The 22,328-nt window shown below is 39.6% G+C and overlaps 1 protein-coding gene across 2 annotated transcripts in view; it reads left to right on the forward strand.

The window, feature by feature from the left end:
• The window catches only part of ZNF565 (zinc finger protein 565), a 32,101-nt gene extending 18,927 nt beyond the window's left edge, over window positions 1–13,174 (forward strand). For both annotated transcript variants that reach the window (XM_082677306.1, XM_082677307.1), the window contains 4 exons: window positions 461–534; window positions 4,032–4,158; window positions 4,816–4,911; window positions 11,334–13,174. In XM_082677306.1, coding sequence (XP_082533432.1) covers window positions 526–534; window positions 4,032–4,158; window positions 4,816–4,911; window positions 11,334–12,604 — 1,503 coding nt within the window. In that variant the 5' untranslated portion in view covers window positions 461–525 and the 3' untranslated portion in view covers window positions 12,605–13,174. The remainder of the gene's footprint in view (window positions 1–460; window positions 535–4,031; window positions 4,159–4,815; window positions 4,912–11,333) is intronic.
• The last annotated feature ends 9,154 nt before the right edge of the window (window positions 13,175–22,328 follow it).

Genomic DNA, 22,328 nt, shown 5'->3' on the forward strand with positions numbered 1-22,328 from the left:
CCTAGCCTGTAGGTACCGTCCTCATCTTTAAGGGGTAAAGTCTGAGTGAGTCTGAGTTGTGATCCTCCTTGCTGCAGCTGCAAAGGAAGGTCTGCTTGGTACAGCTAGCTGGGAGCTGTCTAGGCCTCATCTAGGGTGTACATTAGCATCAACAAGGTAGGGACTGTCCCAGCCAGAATCCCTCCTGCTAACGTGCTTGGATTCTATGTCAGTGCCGAAGCACATCTGCCTTGAATCCATCTTTCAGTTTCCTTATGGTTTAGGAAGGGGCTGGGTTTTGTTAACTCAATAGTTCTTAGCATTAGTGTTGTGTGGTGGGACAAGGGGAGAGCAAAGGAAGCAGAGCAGGGACCCTGGAAGTACAGTTGTTTTAAGCTCATCTATTTAGGCGTGCTGAGGCAAGCTCGGTTTATGAAATTTGCCCCTTCTCCCCCTACTCTGTTTTTTTTTTTTTTTTCAGGACTCTGCACTTGTTCAAGAGAAGAATCTAAAGAAATCCAAGCAGGACAGGTAGTTCTAAAAGCCATGACCCAGGTAAGTTGAAGTTTCCTCTATCCTTGAAATAATATCAACATTTGTGTTCTTTATCCTGAGACTTCCCTGTCTGGCTGAGCCCCATTCAGTAACCTGCTCTCAGTTCCTCCATTGCAGAGAACGAGCAATGATGCCTCACCTCCCTTTGTGGCCCTCTCTTCTCCAAGTGTTCACATACGTGCACAATGTTCTTACCAGAGCACCAATGGAGCAGAAATATATTCTCCTGAGAGAAATTTGAGAGCCATCCTTATCAGAACCATGGTTGAATAGAGCCAAAGATAAGATAACTTTGATCTTTTCCATTAACCCAAGTAGTTTCCTTTTTTCCTTCTATTTTAAAATATCACCCCCCTTTAAAAATCATAAAACATTTCACAGTATTGAAAAATACATACAAAAACGTGTCTATAACATATATATGGTATAAAGAATAATAAAATGAGTTGATATATTTGTTTAATGTACCATCTAAGCAACCCTTATCCCTTCCCACATCCCTTCACATATCGTATTACCACCTCACCAACGTTAATGACTACTTTTAATTTTGCGTTCGTTAGCACTTTGATTCTTATAATTTACCATATATGAATGCCTGCTGAACAGTATACTGTTGAGTTTTTCATTTTTAAATTTGATGTACAGTTGTCATATTCTCTATATTTTTTACCATATTTTTTCACTCAACACAATGTGATTTCAAGTTATTCACGTTAAATTGTGTAGCACTAGGTCAGCAGTTCTTAAAGTGTGATCCAGGAAGACTTTGAGACCCTTTCAGGAGGTCTAGGGGTCAAAATTACTTTTATAATAATAATACTAACACATTATTTGCCTTTTTCACTCACAACTCTAATGAGTGTACAGTGGAGTTTCCCAGAAGCTATATGAAATGTGTTATCCCAACAGATTGGGGAGTTCCCTGGTGACCTAGTGGTTAGGATTCCTGGCTTTCCCTGCTGTGGCCTGGGTTCCGTCCCTGGGTGGAGAACTGAGATTCCGCAAGCCGCGTGGTGCAGCCAAAAAGTAAAATTAAATTAAATTAAATTAAATTAAGTTGGCCAACAGATTGAAAACAGAAGATGTGAAAATCTAACTCTTTCATTCAGCCAGTCATTAAAGAGATTTGCAAAAATGTAAAACAGTGCTACTAAATTTATTTCATTTTGACAAAGTTATTTTTCATAAAATGTGTGTTATTTATGTTAACAGGTTTATTATTATTTGGATAAATTAATAATTTTTAAAATTTATCTCTTTTAATTTCTAATGTGGTATATATTGATAGATTTAACCAGCATTAATGAAAGTCTTCAATAACGTTAACAGCTTTATTTATTGTACATATGTATAATTCACATACAATGAAATACACCCATGTAAGTATATAGTTCAGTGCTTTTCTAGTATATTTGCAGAGCTGTGCAACCATCAGCACAAACCATTTTAAAACATTTACATCACTGCCAAAAAAAATCCTGTTTGCATTAGCCGTCACTCCCAAATTCCCCTCCTCATCCCCTGGCAACCACTAATTTACTTTCTCTCTATGGAATTGCCTTTTCTGGACTTTTAATATAAATGGAATCATTGAATATTTGATCTTTTGTGTGTGACTTTTTTCACTTAACATAATGTTTTCAAGCTTCCGTGATGTAGCATGTATCAGTATTTTGTTCATTTTTATACCAAACAATATTCCATGGATATGTATAGACCACATTTGGTTCAGCAATTCATCAGTCTGTGGACATTTGAGTTGCTTCTACTTTTTGGCTATCATGAATAATGCTGCTATAAGCATTGGTATATACCAATGTTTTTAGGTAGACATATGTTTTCATTTCTGTATACTTAGGAGTGGAATTTCTGGGTAACATGTTAACCCTATGTTTAACATTTTGAGGAACTGTCAAAACTGTTTTCCAAAGTGGCTACCCCATTTTACATTCCTACCAGCAACGTAAGAGAGTTCCAGTTTCTCCACATCTTCACCAATATGTGTTTTTTGGGAGTTTTGTTTTTTGTTTTGTTTTGTTTTGTTTTCATAATAGCCACCCCAGTGGATGTGAAATGGCATCTTATTGTGGTTTTGATTTGCACATCTTTGATGCTGAACATCTTTTCATGTGCTTATTGGCCATTTGTATATTTTCTTTGGAGAAATCTCTTCAAATTCTTTGGCTGGTTCATAATTAGGTTGTCTTTTTTATTACTGAGTTGTGAGAGTTTTCATATATTCTGGATTCAAGTCCCTTATCAGATAAACAATTTGCACATATTTTCTCCCAGTTTTGTGGGTTGGAATTTCACTTTCTTGATGAAATTATTTGCAGAACAAAAGCTTTAAATTTTGATGAAGTTTATTTTATCTTCTTGTTCTTTTTGTTTCTTTTTTGTGTCTGGTGCCATATCTAAGAAACCCCTGCCTGACCAAGGCTGTGAAGATATACTCCTATGTTTTCTTCTAAGAGTTTTATGGTTTTAGCTTTTACATTTAGATCTACAATTATTTTGAGTTAATTTTTATATATAGTGTGATGTGGGGTCCAACTTCATTCTTTGCATATGGATATCTACTTATTCCAGCACTATTTGTTAAAGACTAATCTTTTCCCATGAAATTATCTTGGCTGGTTTAATTTAATATGTGGTAGTCCTTAGGGAGCTGGTAGAAGATGCCTTTCTTCAGAGAGGTTTTGCAGCTAGGAGTATTCTCAAATTTGGCACACTTGAATTTTTCTCCTGGGGTTTCCCCCAGCTGCATGAATTTCAACCTCACTAAAAATGAGACAACCAGTCATTATGTGCTTCCTAAGGGGATGCTATAGGAAGTACACAGTACAACCTCTGACATATTTATGTCCCCTAAAAAATATGGAAGTAGAGAAATATGTTAAACTATACCATGAAGATATGATCAGCCAAATCCAGAATATGGGAAATGCTACTGATTCAAATGTTTGTTTAATGAATAAACAGCAATAAAAATTTTTAAAGGGTCTGTGGGTGCTATAAGAGATTTGAGAGACTTTAGGAAATCTATAAACTAATTGCAAGGGGTGGATTTTGTTTGAATCCTGATTTGAACAAACCTACTGTCAAAAATCACTTTTGAGAAAATTGGGGCAATCTGAAACTTGATCTGGTTATTAGGAAATTATTGTTAATTTTATTAAGTGTGATAGTGATATTCTGGTTATTATGCCTTTTTTAAAAAGCCTAATCTGTTAGATACTAAAGTATTTGTGGGTGAAATACTATAATGTTTGGTATGTGGGATTTGCCTCAAAATATACCAGGGGTAAAAAATGGAAAGGAAGACCTAAAACAAGATTTGCAAGGTCTTGTTAAGTTACCGAAGCAGAGTGATGGATTCATGGGGGCTCATTATACTATTCTCTGTACTTCTGTGTATTTTGAAAATTTTTGTAATCAATTTAAAAACTAAAAGTCATTTCATTTACTAGTAGTGCATGGGTTTATTGTTTCAGGGATTGGTGACATTTAGGGATGTGGCCATAGAGTTCTCTCAGGAAGAATGGAAGTGCCTGGAACCTGCCCAGAAGGACTTGTACAAGGATGTAACTTTGGAGAACTTCAGTAACTTGGTCTCACTAGGTAAGGACATTGTATAATACAGGACCAGCCAGGAAACAAGGCTCCCAGGGACTACAACAGTGGGAGGCTGTTACCACCTTCGGCTGGAGGGGGTAAAGAGAGGAAACACTGCCACCGGAAGATAGTGAGAGCTAGAGCCATGGAGAAGGGCCAGCTGGTAGCCACTGCAGCTACCTCCAGAACTCCTGGGTCAAAGGAGGGAGCGAGAGGGATAAGAAATATCCTGAACTGTCTTCCAGTCCACTGATGCTTTCCATCTACCAAACCCAATGAGATATGATAGGACCAGGGTAATACAGTCCTTACAGGTAAGCTGTCTGGGGCACAGCTAGGCACATAGCAGGGCCAAGAGTAGCGAGGAATGGATTGGGGAGAGGGAGAGGGCAAATGGAGAATAAAATTTCTGGTTTCTTCATGGTGAATTTCTGGGAAGACTTACAAGTTTCTGGCTAAGTTTCTGTTCTCTGTCTTCAAGGGAATTGTTCTGTGCTTTGTTGAAGTGGAAATGGGTAGTGCCATTGGCACCTCCACCTTCCCATCCTTTGGACAACCTTCACACCTTCCCTTATGTAATTGCCTCTCTTCCTTAGCAACCAAGAGACTGGGTTTGAATTTGGAAACAGCACGATCATGCCCCATTTCTTTTCCTATAAACAGGACTTTCCCTTTCTAAGCCCGATGTCATCTCCTTACTGGAGCAAGGGAAAGAACCCTGGATGGTTGTAAATGATATGACAGGACCATGGTGCCCAGGTGAGTGAGGGCTGATCCAATGGGGGGAGGTCACTGGGAATAATAGCCCAGCAGGTGAGTCAACTCGTAACAGTAACTTGAGTTATTGTCAGGAAACTCCCTCAAAGCCCTACCAAAAACTGAGGAATAAAAGCCTGAGACGTGAAGCCATGAAGAACAAAGACCTTGCCAGCATCAGCTTCCAAGGGAACCTTGCCTTTATCCCCATTAATTCCTCTCTGTTCTTTCTTCTCTTATGTTTTCTTCTCATTTCAAAAAGGAATGTGTCCCTTTCCGGTGGCAGCTATTTTACCTGGAGTTTGGATCCTTTTTTCTGCAGTGTCTTCATTCCTTAAAAAGTATTTATTTTCTTAAAACAGCTTTTCACTTCACCTAATTCAGCAATTCATTTATTCTCTTAACTTTTGAGAGGTAAGGATGTGTAGTGGCTGAGGGAATACTCTGGAATCAGATTTTCTTTCTTTTTTTTTTAATTTGTTTGGCTGCATCGGGTCTTAGTTGCCGCATGTGGGATCTTCCGTTATGGTGCACAGGCTTCTCCCTAGCTGTGGTGTGTGGGCTGCAGAGTGTGAGGGCTCAGTAGTTGCAGTGCATGGGCTTAGTTGCCACACAGCATGTGGGATCTTAGTTCCCCAACCAGGGATTGATCCTGCGTCCCCTGCATTGGGAGGCGGATGCTTAACCACTGGACCACCAGGGAAGTCCCTGGAATCAGGTTTTCTGAGTTCAAATCCTGGCTCTGCCACTTACTAGATCTGTGAGTTTAAGTAAGTTACTTAAATTCTCTGTGCTTCAGTTTTCTCCTCTGAAAATGGGATTAAAAATAGTGCCTTCCTGGGGCTTCCCTGGTGGCGCAGTGGTTGAGAGTCCGCCTGCCGATGCAGGGGACACGGGTTCGTGCCCCGGTCCGGGAGGATCCCACATGCCACCGAGCAGCTAGGCCCGTGAGCCATGGCCACTGAGCCTGCGCGTCCGGAGCCTGTGCTCTGCAACGGGAGAGGCCACAGCAGTGAGAGGCCCGCATACCGCAAAAAAAAAAAAAAAAAAAAAAAGTGCCTTCCTCATGTAGTTAGTGTGGCTTTTTTATGAGTTAGTATGTGAAAATGCCCAGAACAATGCCAGGCAATAGTGACCACTAAAAAAATGTTAGTAAGTATTTGTAACTGGCTCTTGCTGGACAGAAATGGAGCCTTTGAATACTTAGTTATGTTACTACCTCATGACTTCTCTGTATTGTTGTCATTTATTTTCATCTGGGATCATTTTTTCTCTATCTGAAGAACACCCTTAATATTTCCTTTTGTGTAGGTCTGCTGTTGACAAATTCTGTCAGCTTTTGACCACATGAAAATGTCTTTATTCTACCTTTTTTCTTGTAGGATATTTTCACTGAGTATGGAATTCTGTGTTGGCAAGAATCTTCTCTCAGCCCAAAGAAGAACTCATTCCACTGCCTTTTCTCTTCCAATGTTGTCATTAAGTCAAGTTGTTCCAATTTTGGAAAATGTTCCACATATATTTGAAACTAGTGTCCTTTGGATGGGGCATTCACCTCTCTAACTATAACCCTTTTGATTATGTGATTTAGAGTCTGTATGTCCTTTTAACTTTCTCTGTACTTCCACTGTCCAATTCTGAGAGCTCTTAATTGTATTATATATTTTGCTACTACATATTACATTTTTATAAAGATGAAATATAGATCCTTGTTGCAAATTGTATTTTTATCAGTACAGTCCATCCTTCATTTTGCCACTTAGTGGCATTTAACCTTGAATTCTATTTTTTCTGATATTAGTATAAAATGCCCTGTTTTTGTTAGTTTAAAAAATTATGGTGGGGCTTCCCTGGTGGCGCAGTGGTTGAGAGTCCGCCTGCCGATGCAGGGGACGCGGGTTCGTACCCTGGTCCGGGAAGATCCCACATGCCGCGGAGCGGCTGGGCTCCTGAGCCATGGCCGCTGAGCCTGCGCGTCCAGAGCCTGTGCTCCGCAATGGGAGAGGCCACAACGGTGAGAGGCCCGCGTACCGCAAAAAAAAAAAAAAATTATGGTGTATCTTTGCTTATCCTTTTTTAAAAATTATTGCCATTTTAAGTGTGTCCATTATAATCAGAATTAGAGTTTCCTTTTTTAATCAATCTGAGAGTCCTTGACTTTAATAGAACTTAATCCGTTCTCATTTATTGTGATCATTCATGTGTCTGTTCTTACTCCTCCCATTTTATCTTATATTTTCTGTTCCTCATTCTCTTTATTTCTAGCTATTCCTGTTTTGCTCACATTTTTTCTTTTTCTTTTTCTTTTTTTTTTTTTTGCGGTACATGGGCCTCTCACTGTTGTGGCCCCTCCCGTTGCAGAGCACAGGCTCCGGACGTGCAGGCTCAGTGGCCATGGCTCACGGGCCCAGCTGCTCCGCGGCACGTGGGATCTTCCCTGACCGGGGCACGAACCCGTGTCCCCTGCTTCGGCAGGCGGACTCTCAACCACTGCGCCACTAGGGAAGCCCTTGCTCACATTTTATTACCCTTTCTACCTTTAAGCAATTTTGAAGTTGTACGTCCTATTGCTTTGTAATAGAATAGTCTTTAACTTGACTCTAAGAAATGTGCTTAGGGGGCTTCCCTGGTGGCGCAGTGGTTGAGAGTCCGCCTGCCGATGCAAGGGACACGGGTTCGTGCCCTGGTCTGGGAGGATCCCACATGCCGCGGAGCGGCTGGGCCCGTGAGCCATGGCCTCTGGGCCTGCGTGTCCAGAGCCTGTGCTCCACAACGGGAGAGGCCACAACAGTGAGAGGCCCACGAACCGCAAAAAAAAAGAAAGCAATGTGCTTAAACCTGTGTTTCTCTTCCCACCTCAAGACTGAAATAGAATTTTTTTCTTTTCAGTAAAGTTTTTAAAAAAATATTTTGAAATCATTCTAGATTAGACTTATAGAAAATCTGCAAAATTATTACAGAGAATTCCCATATACCTTTCACTCAGCTTCCAAATGTTAACATTTTATGTAACCATAGTACAGTTATCAAAACCAGGAAGTTAACATTGGTGTTATACTATTAACTAATCTACAGATCTTATTAGAATTTTATCAGTTTTCCCCCTGATGTCCTCCTTCTATACCAGGATCCAGTCTGGGATCCCACATTGCATTAAGTTGTTTTGTCTCCTTAGTATCCTCCAATCTGTGACAATTGCTCTGTCTTTCATGACTTGGATCCTTTTGATGAGTACTCTTTTGGAGAATGTCTCTCACTTGTGTTTGCTTGATATTTTCTCACAGTTAGATTGAGATTATGCCTCTTTGACAGGAATACCACAGAAGTGATGTTGTGTCCTTCTCTATGCATCATATCAGGGGTTGCCTGATGTTAATATGGCTTTTTACTGGTAGTGTTAACCTTGATCACCTTGGTTAAGGTGTCTCTCATGTTTCTCTCCTGTAAAGTTAGTACTTTGCAACTGTAAGTGGTAATTATCTTGGAGGGAGATACTTTGCAACTATATGCTGTTTCTCCTCATTTTGCCCACTGGTTTTAGTATCCATTGGTGGATCTTGTCTGTAACAATACAATAGTGTTGCCTTGTGTTGATTTTCTATGTTCCTTATTGCTTCTGCATTTATTAATTGGAATTCTTCTGTAAGGAAGGGCTCTCCCTACTCCCTTTCCCATTCATCTGTTTATTCAAAGATTTGTTTCTATCAGTATGGGCTATTTATTTATTTATGTATTCTATGAGTTATAGTCCAAAAATATCATTGTTTATTCTGCTGTTCAAATTGCTTATTGGGAAAGCTTGGCCATTTGGGAACACCTTCAGGTTGTATATATATTCACAATGTTGTGCAGCCATTATCACTATCCATTTCCAGAACTTATTCATCATCCCAAACAGAAACTCTGTACCTATTAAACAATAACTCTCTACTTTCCCCTCCGCCCTGCCCCTTGTTACATCTTTTCTACTTTGTCTCTATGAATTTGACAATTCTAGGTATCTCATGTAAATGTAGTCATGCAATATGTAGTTTTAGGTTCATTCATTTATCAGAATTTAATTCCTTTTTAAGACTGAATAACATTCCATTGTATGTATATACCACATTTTGTTTATTCATTCCTCTGTTGATGGACACTTGGGTTCTTTCTGTCTTTTGGCTATTGTGAATAATGCTGCTCTGAGCCTTGGTGTACAAGTATCTGTCTGACTCCCTGTTTTCACTTCTTTGGGGTATATACCTAGGAATGAAATTGCTGGATCAGCTGGTAATTGTTATGTTACTTTTCAAGGGCGTTTCTTAATTTTTAAGAGTCTTTTATAAATTGTGAAGATCATCCCATTATCTATGATATAAGTTTCAAATATTTTCTCTGTCACTTGTCTTTTGACTTTGCTTTTAGTGTTTTTTGTTCATGTGCAAGTTTTTTGTTTTGTTTTTCACCTTTACATAATGGAATTTATCAGTCTTTTGATGCTTTTGGATTTTGAGTCATTATTTAGAAGGTTTCCCTATACCTAGATTATAAAGTAATCTACCACATTCCCTTCCAGTTTTTGTATGGTTTCTGTTTTCTTTTAACATTAAAACTGTATTCAGAGTTTATTCTGGTATACGGTGGTATAACATATGGATCTAATTTTATCTTTTTCCAAATGACTAATCCCAACATTAATTATAAAAACTATTCTTTTCTCCTTTGAGATACCACCTTTATAATAAATTCAGTTTCCATATAAACTTTAGTCTATTTCTGGCCTTTCTATTGAGTTCCATTGGTCTGTCTCCAGAATCCAATATTTATTCATCAAGCAATCCGTTATTGCTACTATGTGCTAGGATTTGGTGACAACGGCTAGTGAAAAAGGCTTTATTTCTGCCTTTGGGGAGGTAAAAAAACAAATCAACAGATGAGTAAGTAAATGAAACTCTTAAGTACAACTGATGAAAGTGTTATGACAATAGGACACGTTGTGGGAAAGAGAATCAAAGTATACGCTTAGGGTTATCAGGCTGAGAGCTTTTTGAAAGTATGAGTTTTAATCTGAAACCTAAAGAGAAAAGCAGCCATACAAAGGGCCCAGGACAGGATTCCCAATAGATAGAAGAACCTGATGAGAGGTCTAAGATGGAAAAGACCTACATTTATTCTAGATACTCAAAGGAGGGCTGTGGTTTGTTACATAGGGAGGAAAGGGGAGAGTATTCAATATGAAGATGCATTGTCCTTGGTGGAGATAGAGCAACAGAAGGACAACAGAGACAAGCAGGGACCTGCTTTGCCAAGAACCTGTGAACCATGGCATTGAATTTAGAATTTATTCTAAGTGCAGTGGGGAGGCTGTGAAAAAGTTTAAGCAGACATTTTCATTTTGACTGACATCAGCATCATATGGTAGAAAGTGCTAAAAATATAGATGCCTTATTTGTATGAAATGCCCTGAATAGGCAAATTCACAGGGACAGAATTAGTGTTTCTCTGCCATTAGTGATTGCCAGGGGCTGGCAGGAATGAGGAATGGGGAGTGGCTGCTTAATGGGCACAGGGTTTATTTTTTTTAAATTGAAGTATAGTTGATTTACAATATTGTGTTAGTTTCTGCTATACAGCAAAGTGATTTACATATATATTTTATATATATATATATACACACATATATACATATATATATATACACACACACATTCTTTTTCATATTCTTTTCCATTATGGTTTAATTTCGGATATTGAATATGGTTTGCTGTGCTATACAATAGGACCTTGTTGTTGATGCATTCTATATATAATAGTTTACATCTTCTAGTCCCAAACTCCCAATCCAGCCCTCCCCCGCCCCCCCCCTTGGCAACCACAAGTCTGTCCTCTATGTCTGTGAGTCTGTAGCACAGAGTTTCCATTTGGGGTGATGAGAGTGTTCTGAAATTAGAAGATAGTGACAATGATTGCAGGACACTGGGAATGTACTGCAAACCATGGAATTGTACACTTTAAAATGGTTAAATGGGAAATTTTATATTATGTGAATCTTCAATTAAAATATATATATATAACTTTTAAAATATGTGTAGATATGTATGTATACACATGTCTTGGCCCTACTCCTGTAGATTTTGATTCAGTGTGGGGTGCTGTTTGGACATTTGTTTTGTTACAAGGCTTCCTGGATGATTCTGATCTCTATCAAACGTGAGAACCACTGGCTTAATTTGTTTTCTTGCCCCTTTCTGGCACCATATGAGCTCTTATCATATTTGTGCTTTCATGTGCTTTTTAGAAATTGCACAGCAATATTTGAGACTTATAGAAGCAATTCACCTATTATGGTTATTATTTTCATTTTGTCTCTCTAGTCTCCTGTAGAATTCTTAAATTTCTCTTAGAAGAAGAGAACAAGTTGTATTTACTTTTTTTTTATTTTTCAGACTTGGAGTCCAGGTGTGATAAATTTCTACAAAAAGATATCTTTGAAGTAGAGTCATTCGATTGGGAGCTGATGGAAAGCCTTACATGCTGTGCTTTTGAGGGCTCCAGTTTTAGAGATGACTGGGCATACAAAAGCCAGTTTGAAAAGCAACAAGTAAATCATGAGTGCTCTTTCAAGCAAGTGAAAATCACCTATGGAAACATGCCCACTTTTGAGCATCATACATCCCTCACCCTACATCCCAGCAATGAGACTGGTGAGAAACTGATTGAATGTAATGAATGTGGGAAAGCATTTAGCCGTGGCTCACACCTTATTCAACATCAGAAAACTCATACGGGTGAAAAGCCCTTTGAATGTAAGGAATGTGGGAAAGCCTTCAGTCGTACCTCTCACCTTGTTCAACATCAGAGAATTCATACAGGGGAGAAACCTTATGACTGTAAGGAGTGTGGGAAGGCCTTTGGTCGTACTTCAGAACTTATTCTACATCAGAGACTTCATACTGGTGTCAAACCCTATGAATGTAAAGAATGTGGAAAGACCTTTAGACAGCACTCACAACTTATTCTGCATCATAGAACTCATACAGGTGAGAAACCCTACGTATGTAAAGACTGTGGCAAGGCTTTTATTCGCGGCTCACAACTTACTGTTCATCGGAGAATTCATACAGGTGCTAGACCCTATCAGTGTAAAGAATGTGGGAAAGCCTTTAGACAGCATTCACAGCTTACTGTGCACCAGAGGATTCATACTGGGGAGAAACCCTATGAATGTAAGGAGTGTGGCAAGGGCTTTATTCATAGCTCAGAAGTTACTCGACATCAAAGAATTCATTCTGGGGAGAAACCCTACGAATGTAAAGAATGCGGGAAGGCCTTTAGACAGCATGCACAGCTTACACGACATCAGAGAGTTCATACAGGTGACAGACCCTATGAGTGTAAAGATTGTGGGAAGGCCTTTAGTCGTAGTTCGTACCTTATTCAGCATCAAAGAATTCATACAGGTGACAAACCCTACGAATGTAAGGAATGTGGGAAAGCCTTTATTCGTGTTTCACAACTGACTCATCATCAGCGGATTCACACTTGTGAGAAACCCTATCAATGTAGGGAATGTGGAATGGCCTTTATTCGTAGTTCACAGCTTACTGAACATCAGAGAATTCATCCTGGTATCAAACCTTATGAATGTAGAGAATGTGGGCAGGCCTTTATTCTTGGCTCACAGCTCATTGAACACTACAGAATTCATACTGGCTAGAAAGCCTTGATGTTAGGGATGTAGGAAAGCCTTTATGTGGAATTCATGCCTGACTCAATATTAGATAATGCATAATGTAATGTAATTATTGTCAGAGAACCTTCATTTGTCACCTCCATTATGGAACATCAGGTAACTCATACCAGAAGAAAATTCAATAAACATGGGAATTCTTTTTGCCTCACACTCACTGTTTACTAAGCATCAGAGATCTTACACTGAAAAAAAATTAATATGAATATAGAAGAGCCTCCTGTTACCACTCAAAATATGTTAAACTTCTGAGAATTCCTAATAGAAAATGACCCTATTAAAACATTTTGTGACTGTGCCTTTCGCCATATACCTTACTTAACATTATCTCACTTCCAGCAATTACTGACTGTATAACATTGGGTAAATTATGCAATGTCTGTGTTCCTCAGTTTACTTATTTTTAAGCAGTGATAATTATATGTACCTAATAGAGTTTATGTGAAGATTGTCAGATATTTTATATAAAGCCTATGCTCAATAAATACTATTGTCATTAATTAATAACAGTATTACTGTTAAGGAGTTCATGTGAGAGGAGGGCCTTATGAATGTATCAAATATCCAAAGCCTTCAAAACCACTTGTTAGGATAATTCATTCTGAAAAACAGTAGTAAAGTATAGTTATTATGAGAAGATCTTCATTTAAAAGGTTGTAAATTTTGAAGAGTAGAAATTAACAGAAGAGCAGCTGAAAGAAATCTGCCCATTTAGGAATCTAAAACCACCTCCAAGTATAACTTCAAGAGAATCAAACTAAAATTACAAACTAGAAATGAATGGCAGTGAATTCTGCATATCAAAACCAGTTCAGTGTAACCAAAGCTGTACTCCTGTCAGAACCCAAGGATTAAAGGTAGGGGCTTTGGGGGCTTCCCTGGTGGCGCAGTGGTTGGGAGTCCGCCTGCTGATGCAGGGGACGTGGGTTCGTGCCCCGATCCGAGAAGATCCCACGTGCCGCAGAGTGGCTGGGCCCATGAGCCATGGCCACTGACCCTGCGCATCCGGAGCCCGTGCTCTGCAACGGGAGAGGCCACAACAGTGAGAGGCCCACGTACCGCAAAAAAAAAAAAAAAAAAAAGGGTAGGGGCTTTGGGACTTTCCTGGTGGCATGGTGGTTGGGAGTTCACCTGCCAATGCAGGGTATACAGGTTCGAGCCCTGATCCGGGAAGATCCCATGTGCCGTGGAGCAACTAAGCCCATGCGCCACAACTACTGAGCCTGTGCTCTAGAGCCCGCATGCCACAACTACTGAGCCCACGTGCTGCAACAACTGAAGCCCGCACACCTAGAGCCTATGCTCTGCAACGAGAAGCCACTGCAATGAGAAGCCCGCACACCGCAACAAAGAGTAGCCCCCAATCACCACAACTAGCAAAAGCCCACGTGCAGCAGCGAAGATCCAATGCATCCAAAGATAAATGAATAAATTAATTAATTAAAAATTTTTTTTAAAAAAGGTAGGGGCTTTGTTCTCTAAGTAGATCTCCAGCACCTACTCATTGCCAGTCACATACTAAACACATTAAATGAATGGTCAATCCTAAAAGTTAGGGGAAATTGCCACATAAACCCAAGTCAACAGTAAGAACGATTATTAAAAAGAAAAGAAAAAAATGGGACTTCTCTAGTGGTCCACTGGTTAAGACTTCAAGCTTCCACTGCAGGGGGTGTGGGTTCGATCCCTGCTCAGAGAACTAAGATCCTACATGCCACATGGCACAGCCAAAAAATATAAAATCAGAAACGACAGTAGACTTAATCTGAAGGTTATTTAACAATATAATAGACAACTCTGATATAGAAAAAAAAACACATTTAGCAGTATGAATGAGGAAGGGGTGGATTTTTTTAAAAAGTAGCAACTATGCATGACTTTAATATATTTAGAAATCTAGAGAGAATGGATTTTTACAAAAATAATCAACATTGGTTCAAGAAGATGTGGGATTTCTGAACAATCGATTGTGGAAGGACATAAAAAGTCATCAAAGCTCTGTCCCTTTAGAGAAAACAATTGTTTTGTTTCGTTTTAATTATTTTTGGCTGCGTTGGGTCTTCATTGCTGTGCGCAGGCTTTCTGTAGTTGTGGCGAGCAGGGGCTACTCTTTGTTGCGGTGCACAGGCTTCTCATTGTGGTGACTTCTCGTTGCGGAGCATGGGCTTTAGGCATGCAGGCTTCAGTAGTTGTGGCACACGGGCTTAGTTGCTCCGTGGCATGTGGGATCTTCCCGGACCAGGGCTCGAACCCGTGTCGCCTGCATTGGCAGGCGGATTCTTAACCACTGCGCCACCAGGGAAGTCCCAAGAAAACAGTTTAACATACAAAAACCTTAAAGTACAGATAATCCCTGAGAGAAGCTTTACAATTCATCTTCAAGGCTAAAAAATTTATGATAAAAAACTCAACAAGAATAACTCCTGAAAAACAAATTGTAGATAATAATTATCATTTGTGAAGATAAATATAAATAAAATTCCAGCTAATTTAATCCAGTCTATGAAAATTAATTTTAGATGGAATGTCTGGAACTGCACCTATTCTGGATTAAATATGTTTTTAGAATTTTGATGCTGTAACTCCAGGATATGACAGTGATGGGGAAAAGAGCCTTGATCCAACTCCAGGGACATCCAGATCAGGGCTTGTGAATGACTGAGTAATCTTAAAAAACACATCCCCTCAGCCCTTGGGGTAGCCAGTCAGTGTCTGGGCCAGAGAACCCATTGCACCCTGATGCTATCCATCTTCTCAGTCATCCTGAGTGTTCAGCAAAAGCACCTGCATTTTCTGCATGTGCCACTGCCTACAAAGGGTTACAAAGCAATGTGCTTTATGTCATTTTTCTTTAAGTGGCTTAATGATTAGGATGTACAGTTGGAGGGGCTCAAATCTATGACATTAAAAATTAATCACTTTGAATAGCTAAAACACAGGCACAGGATAAAAATTTTAAAGTTAAATTTTGTATTCACATAAGTGAACCTCCACACATTACCCTGTTGCCCTTTATGTAGCAATCACTGCTATCAAGTTCTTGCATATACTTCCTGATTTCTCCGTTTGCTTAAGTGTAGACATACACATAACACTCTTTATAAGAAATGTTTTACATAAATGGTAGCAAATTTCTATACATTGCTAGTTTTGCTTATCCATACACCTTGGAAGATTGCACCATGTCAATACATATATAATGGCCTTATTTTTTAACAGCTGCATAGTATTCTCTCATGTGTGTTTCATAATTTATTTAACCTTATCAATTTAGTTTATTTTTTGCTCTTTCCAACAATCCTATAATAAATATCCTTGCACATACATTATTTTGTATATGTAATGTATATCTTTAAGATGAATTTCTAAAAGTGGAAATATTAGATCAAAATAATATACTTTTTTTTTACTAGCAAACATCAAAAAAAAATGTATATACTTCTCTCTTTTAAACTTTTTGTCCTCACACTCTTAGAATGTACCCGCAGTACCCCATGACCAGCTTCAATAATTACCAGCTCACGGCCAGGCTTGTTTTATCCATATTTCCACCCACTCCCCCACCTCCATGTTATTTTTGAAGTAAATCCCAGATATATCATTTCATCTATAAAAATTTTAATATGTACCTCTGAAATATATCACAAATTTAAAAAGATTTTCACGCCTTAAAAAAATTGACAGCACTGCCTTAATACTTAACATTGCATATCTGATACCCAGTGTTCCAATTTTTAATTGTTTCATGAATGTCAATTTTTTGAAAGTTATTAGGATCCAAATAATGTTCACAAATTGCAGTTGATTGTTGTGTTTCTTAAGTCTCAATCTATCCATTCTCCTTCATCCTCCTCCCCCGGACCCCTCCACCCCCACCCCCCGGCAACTTAACTTTTCAAAGAAACTAGCTTGTTTGCCTTGGAGAGTTTCTCAGAGCTTGGTTTCTGCTGGCTCATCCCAATGGGTAGTTAAACCTGCTCCTCTATCCTTGGTATTTCTTGTAAGTTGGTAGTTGTTGTCTAGAGGCATGATCAGATTGAGGTTCCATTTTCGTTGTTGTTGTTAAGACTACTTATAGGTGGTTAATATTGAGAGACATAATATTTAGGTGTCTTTCTTTTTATGATGTTAGCAGCCATTGATGTTCAATTGGTAAATCTATTAATTTATTAGGGATTGCAGAATGATGATATATTATTTTTTCTTCCTTTATCAGCTAGAATATTTTTAAAAAGAGAAACTTCCTTTCAACTACTGTTTGGTTATCCATGTTACAATAAGGAAAGGCAGGGTAGATGCTTCTTTCTTTCTCCTTATTGGTTTGCAAAATAATGAGTTGGTTCCCTAACATTGTGCCATGGTAATCACTGAGCTTAGAGGGGTGTGTATGTGAAGCATATTCAGTATGTTTAAATCTATTTAAGTTGTACTCTCATTGATGCTCAAATTGTTCCACGTGTGGCTTGTGGGATCCTTTTCCATTTGATTCCTGTGTCCTTTTGATATGACCCTGCTAGTCTTTGATCACTTGCTTGCTATCTGCCACAATAGGATGTTCCAGGCTCGTCTTGTTCATTTCCTAGCTCCCACCTTGAAGTAGCCATTTTCCATTTTCCAAGGAATCCTTTTTCCTTTGGGTATTTTGGTACTTTCCAAAATGGTATTTGGAAACTGCAGCCACTAGGTGTGCTTCATTCTCCTGGTTGGACATTTTTTTTAAGTAAATATACATTTCGGCCCGTTTTATACACATTGCTCAAGTGCCTTCAGGAAGATGGTGCATCTATGCGTCTGCCCACTTTAGAAGAGATCCCAAAGCACCACATTCATCTAACCCTAAGAAAACATTTACTGAAAGTTCACCGTTTGGTCGGTGAAAAATGGAAAAGTCGCTTTTGTTTTCACTTGCATTCCTTCGATTATGACTAACAGAGATGACCATTTGTTCACATATTTGCTGACCATTGGTATTGCTTCCAGCATGGTACCTAAAATATAGTAGGTGGTCATAAATGTTTGTTAATTGAATAATGGAATGTTCATATCCTTTATTCATTTAATATTGAGGTAGTTATATTTTTCTTCCTTAAAAGAGATGTTTTTGAGAGGAATAAATGTGTATAAAATTCCTAGTACAATGCCTGAAATTCACCAAGTGTTAGTTCCCTGCCTTGCTGTTTGCCTACATTGTCATTCATGCCTCTGATTTGGCTTATTTTCTACTTTAAGATAAAGAAATTGAGAGTCAGAGAGATTAAGTCGTTTGCCTAAGGCCTCTTAAGTGGAGAATCCTAATTTCAAGGACAAGGGCAAGATAGGGTAGAGTTTCATATGTACAAATTTCAGAATGTATGACTGAAAAGGAAAAAAATCAGTGTTTTTTCAGACAATCTGTAAACTGCAGTCAGTTCATGGCCGTAACACAGAAAGTGGCAATGCTAGGATCAAAAGGATGAAAGAGCTTAGTAAGAATGGGGTTTTGGTTTTTTGTTTTTGTTTTATCCTTATAAAAAAGTAAAAATGCTCATATAGAATACAGAGAATATAGAAAATGAGAGGGAAAAATATTTTTGTGGTACCTTAAATATAAATGTTATCATTTTTGCATATTTCTAGCTTCTAAGTTTTTAAAAATTCATGCTGTCTTTATTATGGAAAACTTCAAACATACACAAAAGTAGAAAATATAGTACAGGGCTTCCCTGGTGGCGCAGTGGTTGAGAGTCCGCCTGCCGATGCAGGGGACACGGGTTCGTGCCCCGGTCCGCGAAGATGCCACATGCCGCGGAGCAGCTAGGCCCGTGAGCCTAGGCCACAACAGTGAGAGGCCCGCATACCGCAAAAAAAAAAAAAAAAAAAAAAGAATGCTCACAAATGCTAGTGTAAATTAGCATTTTTCAAAATACAGAATAAGGAAACAAGGAAAATTCATTCATTCCATGTTTTCAAAATACAGAATAAGGAAACAAGGAAAAAGTTGAAGGAAACCAAATTTTCACTCTCTTTTCAAAATACGTAAGTAAAAGTAGAAATCCTGCCTTTAGGAAACATTAACATTATCTTGGAAAAGCATCAGAAATGCACACACTATCAGAAATATAGACCTAATTTACAAAATCCTAGCAGGCATTTTGAACATTAGCTATTACAAAATTGCAAGACAGATAGTTCTTTGGTATATATAGCCTAAGACAAAGTGAGAATCTTGAATGCAAAAAAGAGAAGCATGTATAGGGAGGCCTTAGTAAGATAAACAGCTTATTTTTCAACAGAAATCATGAGGATCAGAAGGCAGGGGGATGACATATTCACAGTGCTGAAAGAAAAAAAAGAATCTATGGGCTTCCCTGGTGGCGCAGTGGTTGAGAGTCCGCCTGCTGATGCAGGGGACGTGGGTTCGTGCCCAGGTCCGGGAAGATCCCACATGCCGTGGAGCGGCTAGGCCCGTGAGCCATGGCCGCTGAGCCTGCGCTCCGCAACGGGAGAGGCCAAAATGGTGAGAGGCCCGCATACCACACACACACAAAAAAAGAATCTATATCTGACAAAACTATCCTTCAAAAATAAAGGAGAGGGCTTCCCTGGTGGTACAGTGGTTAAGAATCCGCCTGCCAGTGCCAGGGACACGGGTTCAAGCCCTGGTTCAGGAAGATCCCACATGCCTGTGCGCCACAACTACTGTGCCTGTGTTCTAGAGCCTGCGAGCCACAACTACTGAGGCCACGGGCATTAACTACTAAAGCCCATGTGCCCTAGAGCCCATGCGCCGCAACTACTGAGCCCGTATGCTGCAACTACTGAAGCGTGCACACCTAGAGCCCATGCTCTGCAGCAAGCAAAGCCACCGCAATGAAGTCGCCCCTGCTCGCCACAACTAGAGAAAGCCCGCACACAGCAACAAAGATCCAACACAACCAAAAAAAAGTAAAAAATACAAATTAATAAATAAATTTTCTTTTAAATAAAGGAGAAATTAAGATATTCCTATATAAATAAAAACCAAGAGATCATTGCTAGCAGACCTTCCTACAAAAAACACAAAAGAAATGCTTCAAGCTGAAATGAAAAAACACTTGACAGTAACTAAAATCCACAGGAAGAAGTAAAGAACACTGGTAAAGATAACTACAAAGATAAATATAAAATGTATTTTTTTGTTTGTAACTCCTCTTTTTCCATACCTGATTTAAAAGACTACTGCACAGCGCTTCCCTGGTGGCACAGTGATTAAGAATCCACCTGCCAATGCAGGGTACACAGGTTCGAGCCGTGGTCCAGGAAAATCCCACATGCCGTGGAGCAACTAAGCCCGTGTGCCACAACTACTGAGCCTGTGCTCTAGAGTCCGCGAGGCGCAACTACTGAGCCCGTGTGCCACAACTACTGAGCCTGCAAGCCACAACCTGAGCCCGCACACCATAGCTACTGAAGCCCGTGCGTCTGGAGCCCGTGCTCTACAATGAGAAGCCCACGCACCACAACAAAGAGTAGCCCCCTGCTCACCACAACTAGAGAAAGCCCATGTGCAGCAACGAACACCCAATGCAGAAAAAAAAAAAAAAAAATTTTGGTATATGGTGTGAGGGAGAGTCCAACTTAATTCTTTTGCATGTGGATATCCAGTAGTACCATTTTTAAAAATAAATTTATTTTATTTATTTATATTTTTGGCTGCATTGGGTCTTCGTTGCTGCGCGTGGGCTTTCTCTAGTTGCAGCGAGCGGGGGCTACTCTTCATTGCGATGCCTGGGCTTCTCACTGCAGTGGATTCCCTTGTTGCGGAGCAGGGGCTCTAGGCTTGCAGGCTTCAGTAGTTGTGGCACGTGGGCTCAGTAGTTGTGGCTCGCAGGCTCCAGAGCGCAGGCTAAGTAGCTGTGGCGCACGGGCTTAGTTGCTCTGCGGCATGTGGAATCTTCCTGGACCAGGGCTCGAATCCCTGTCCCCTGCATTGGCAGGTGGATTCTTAACCACTGCACCACCAGGGAAGCCCACCATTTTTAAAAATACCATTCTTTCCCCCACTGGATGCTCTTGGCACTGCACTTTACTCTATCATCTTATTTTTGACCACAAGGTTCACAACTATCCCTGGGTATGAGGAGGAAGGGAAGGAAGGAATGGTGAATACTAATATGCTTTTTGGAAATTTGCAGAAAAGTTCACCCCTTTAGTCAAAGTTCTGAGGTTAACTTCATACTGGCACTTCTGCTTAGTTATGAAGTGAAATTTGAGAGAATTTTACCTGCTGCTAGCAAAACAAACGTTCCACTGAGTTTCAGTTACCAACGTTCAGTGCATTTTTTGAAAGGACATTATCAAATGAGACTTCTAAAAAATCCAACTGTACATGTTATTTGAACTGATATTAACTATCCTTAGAATGGATGGTTTTATTATTAGAAGAAAAAGAGTGATGAAATGAAGAGATGTGTTCAAGTTCCACTGCTGGATCTGGAGACATAAATAATGGAAATATTGAGAAAAATGTTGATTCAGCAGACTTCTTGGAGCCACATTATAAAAGGAAATACATACAAGACTGTACAACGAAGATTACTTTTTTAATGGTTTTATCAAATGTATAAAATTCAGTGAAAATGTCATGCCGCAGTATATTTCTCTATAATTATATTCTTGCAAAAAAAATTTTATTTATTATTTATTGATTTGTTTTTGGCTATGCTGCACAGCATGCAGGATCTTAGTTCCCTGACCAGGGCTCAAACCCATGCACCCTGCATTGGGAGCACAGAGTCTTAACCACTGGACCATGAGGGAAGTCCCTACTGCAAAAAGAATTTAATTAAACATACATGGACATACAGCACACCCACCTGATGATATGTCCAGAGGATGGATGCTTTGATATGCTGCCCAGATCACTGTTTCAGGACCAAGGCACTCAATCCTTCATCTGCTTAGAGCACTGGCTAGCAATACCTTGCATCTGAGTTCCTCCTAGTGCATGCTCTCAGCTAAAGAAAGGTTTCAATTTATAACTATGTATAGTGTTGAGGTTAACTAGATTTATTGTAGTGGTCATTTTGCAATATATACAAATATCAAATCGTTATGTTGTACACCTAAACTAATCATTATATATCAATTATATCTAAATTTTAAAATTTTTTTAAAAGAAAAACAAAATAAAATAAACTAAACGTTTCCATGTAATATCCCTTTCCCAGAGATAGCATCATACATCAGAGACATTGTGAGCTTGGTTCTAGAACACCATAATAAAGTAAATACAGCAATAAAGTGAGTCACACCAATTTTTGGTTTCCCAGTGCATATGAAAGTTATGTTTAGGGACTTCCCTGGTGGAGCAGTGGTTAAGACTCCGCACTCCCAATGCAGGGGGCCTGGATTCGATCCCTGGTCAGGGAACTAGATCCCACATGCGTGACACAGCTAAGAGTTCACATGCCATAACTAAGGAGCCCGCCTGCTGCAACTAAGACCGGTGCAACCAAATAAATAAATAAATATTGGGCTTCCCTGGTGGCGCAGAAGTTGAGAGTCCGCCTGCTGATGCGGGGGACGCGGGTTCGTGCCCCGGTCCAGGAAGATCCCACATGTCGCGGAGCGGCTAGGCCCGTGAGCCATGGCCACTAAGCCTGCACGTCCGGAGCCTGTGCTCCGCAACGGGAGAGGCCACAACAGTGAGAGGCCCGTGTACCGCAAAAAA

This window comes from Grampus griseus, assembly GCF_964374135.1.
Source record: "Grampus griseus genome assembly, chromosome: 19".
Lineage (NCBI taxonomy): Eukaryota > Metazoa > Chordata > Mammalia > Artiodactyla > Delphinidae > Grampus > Grampus griseus.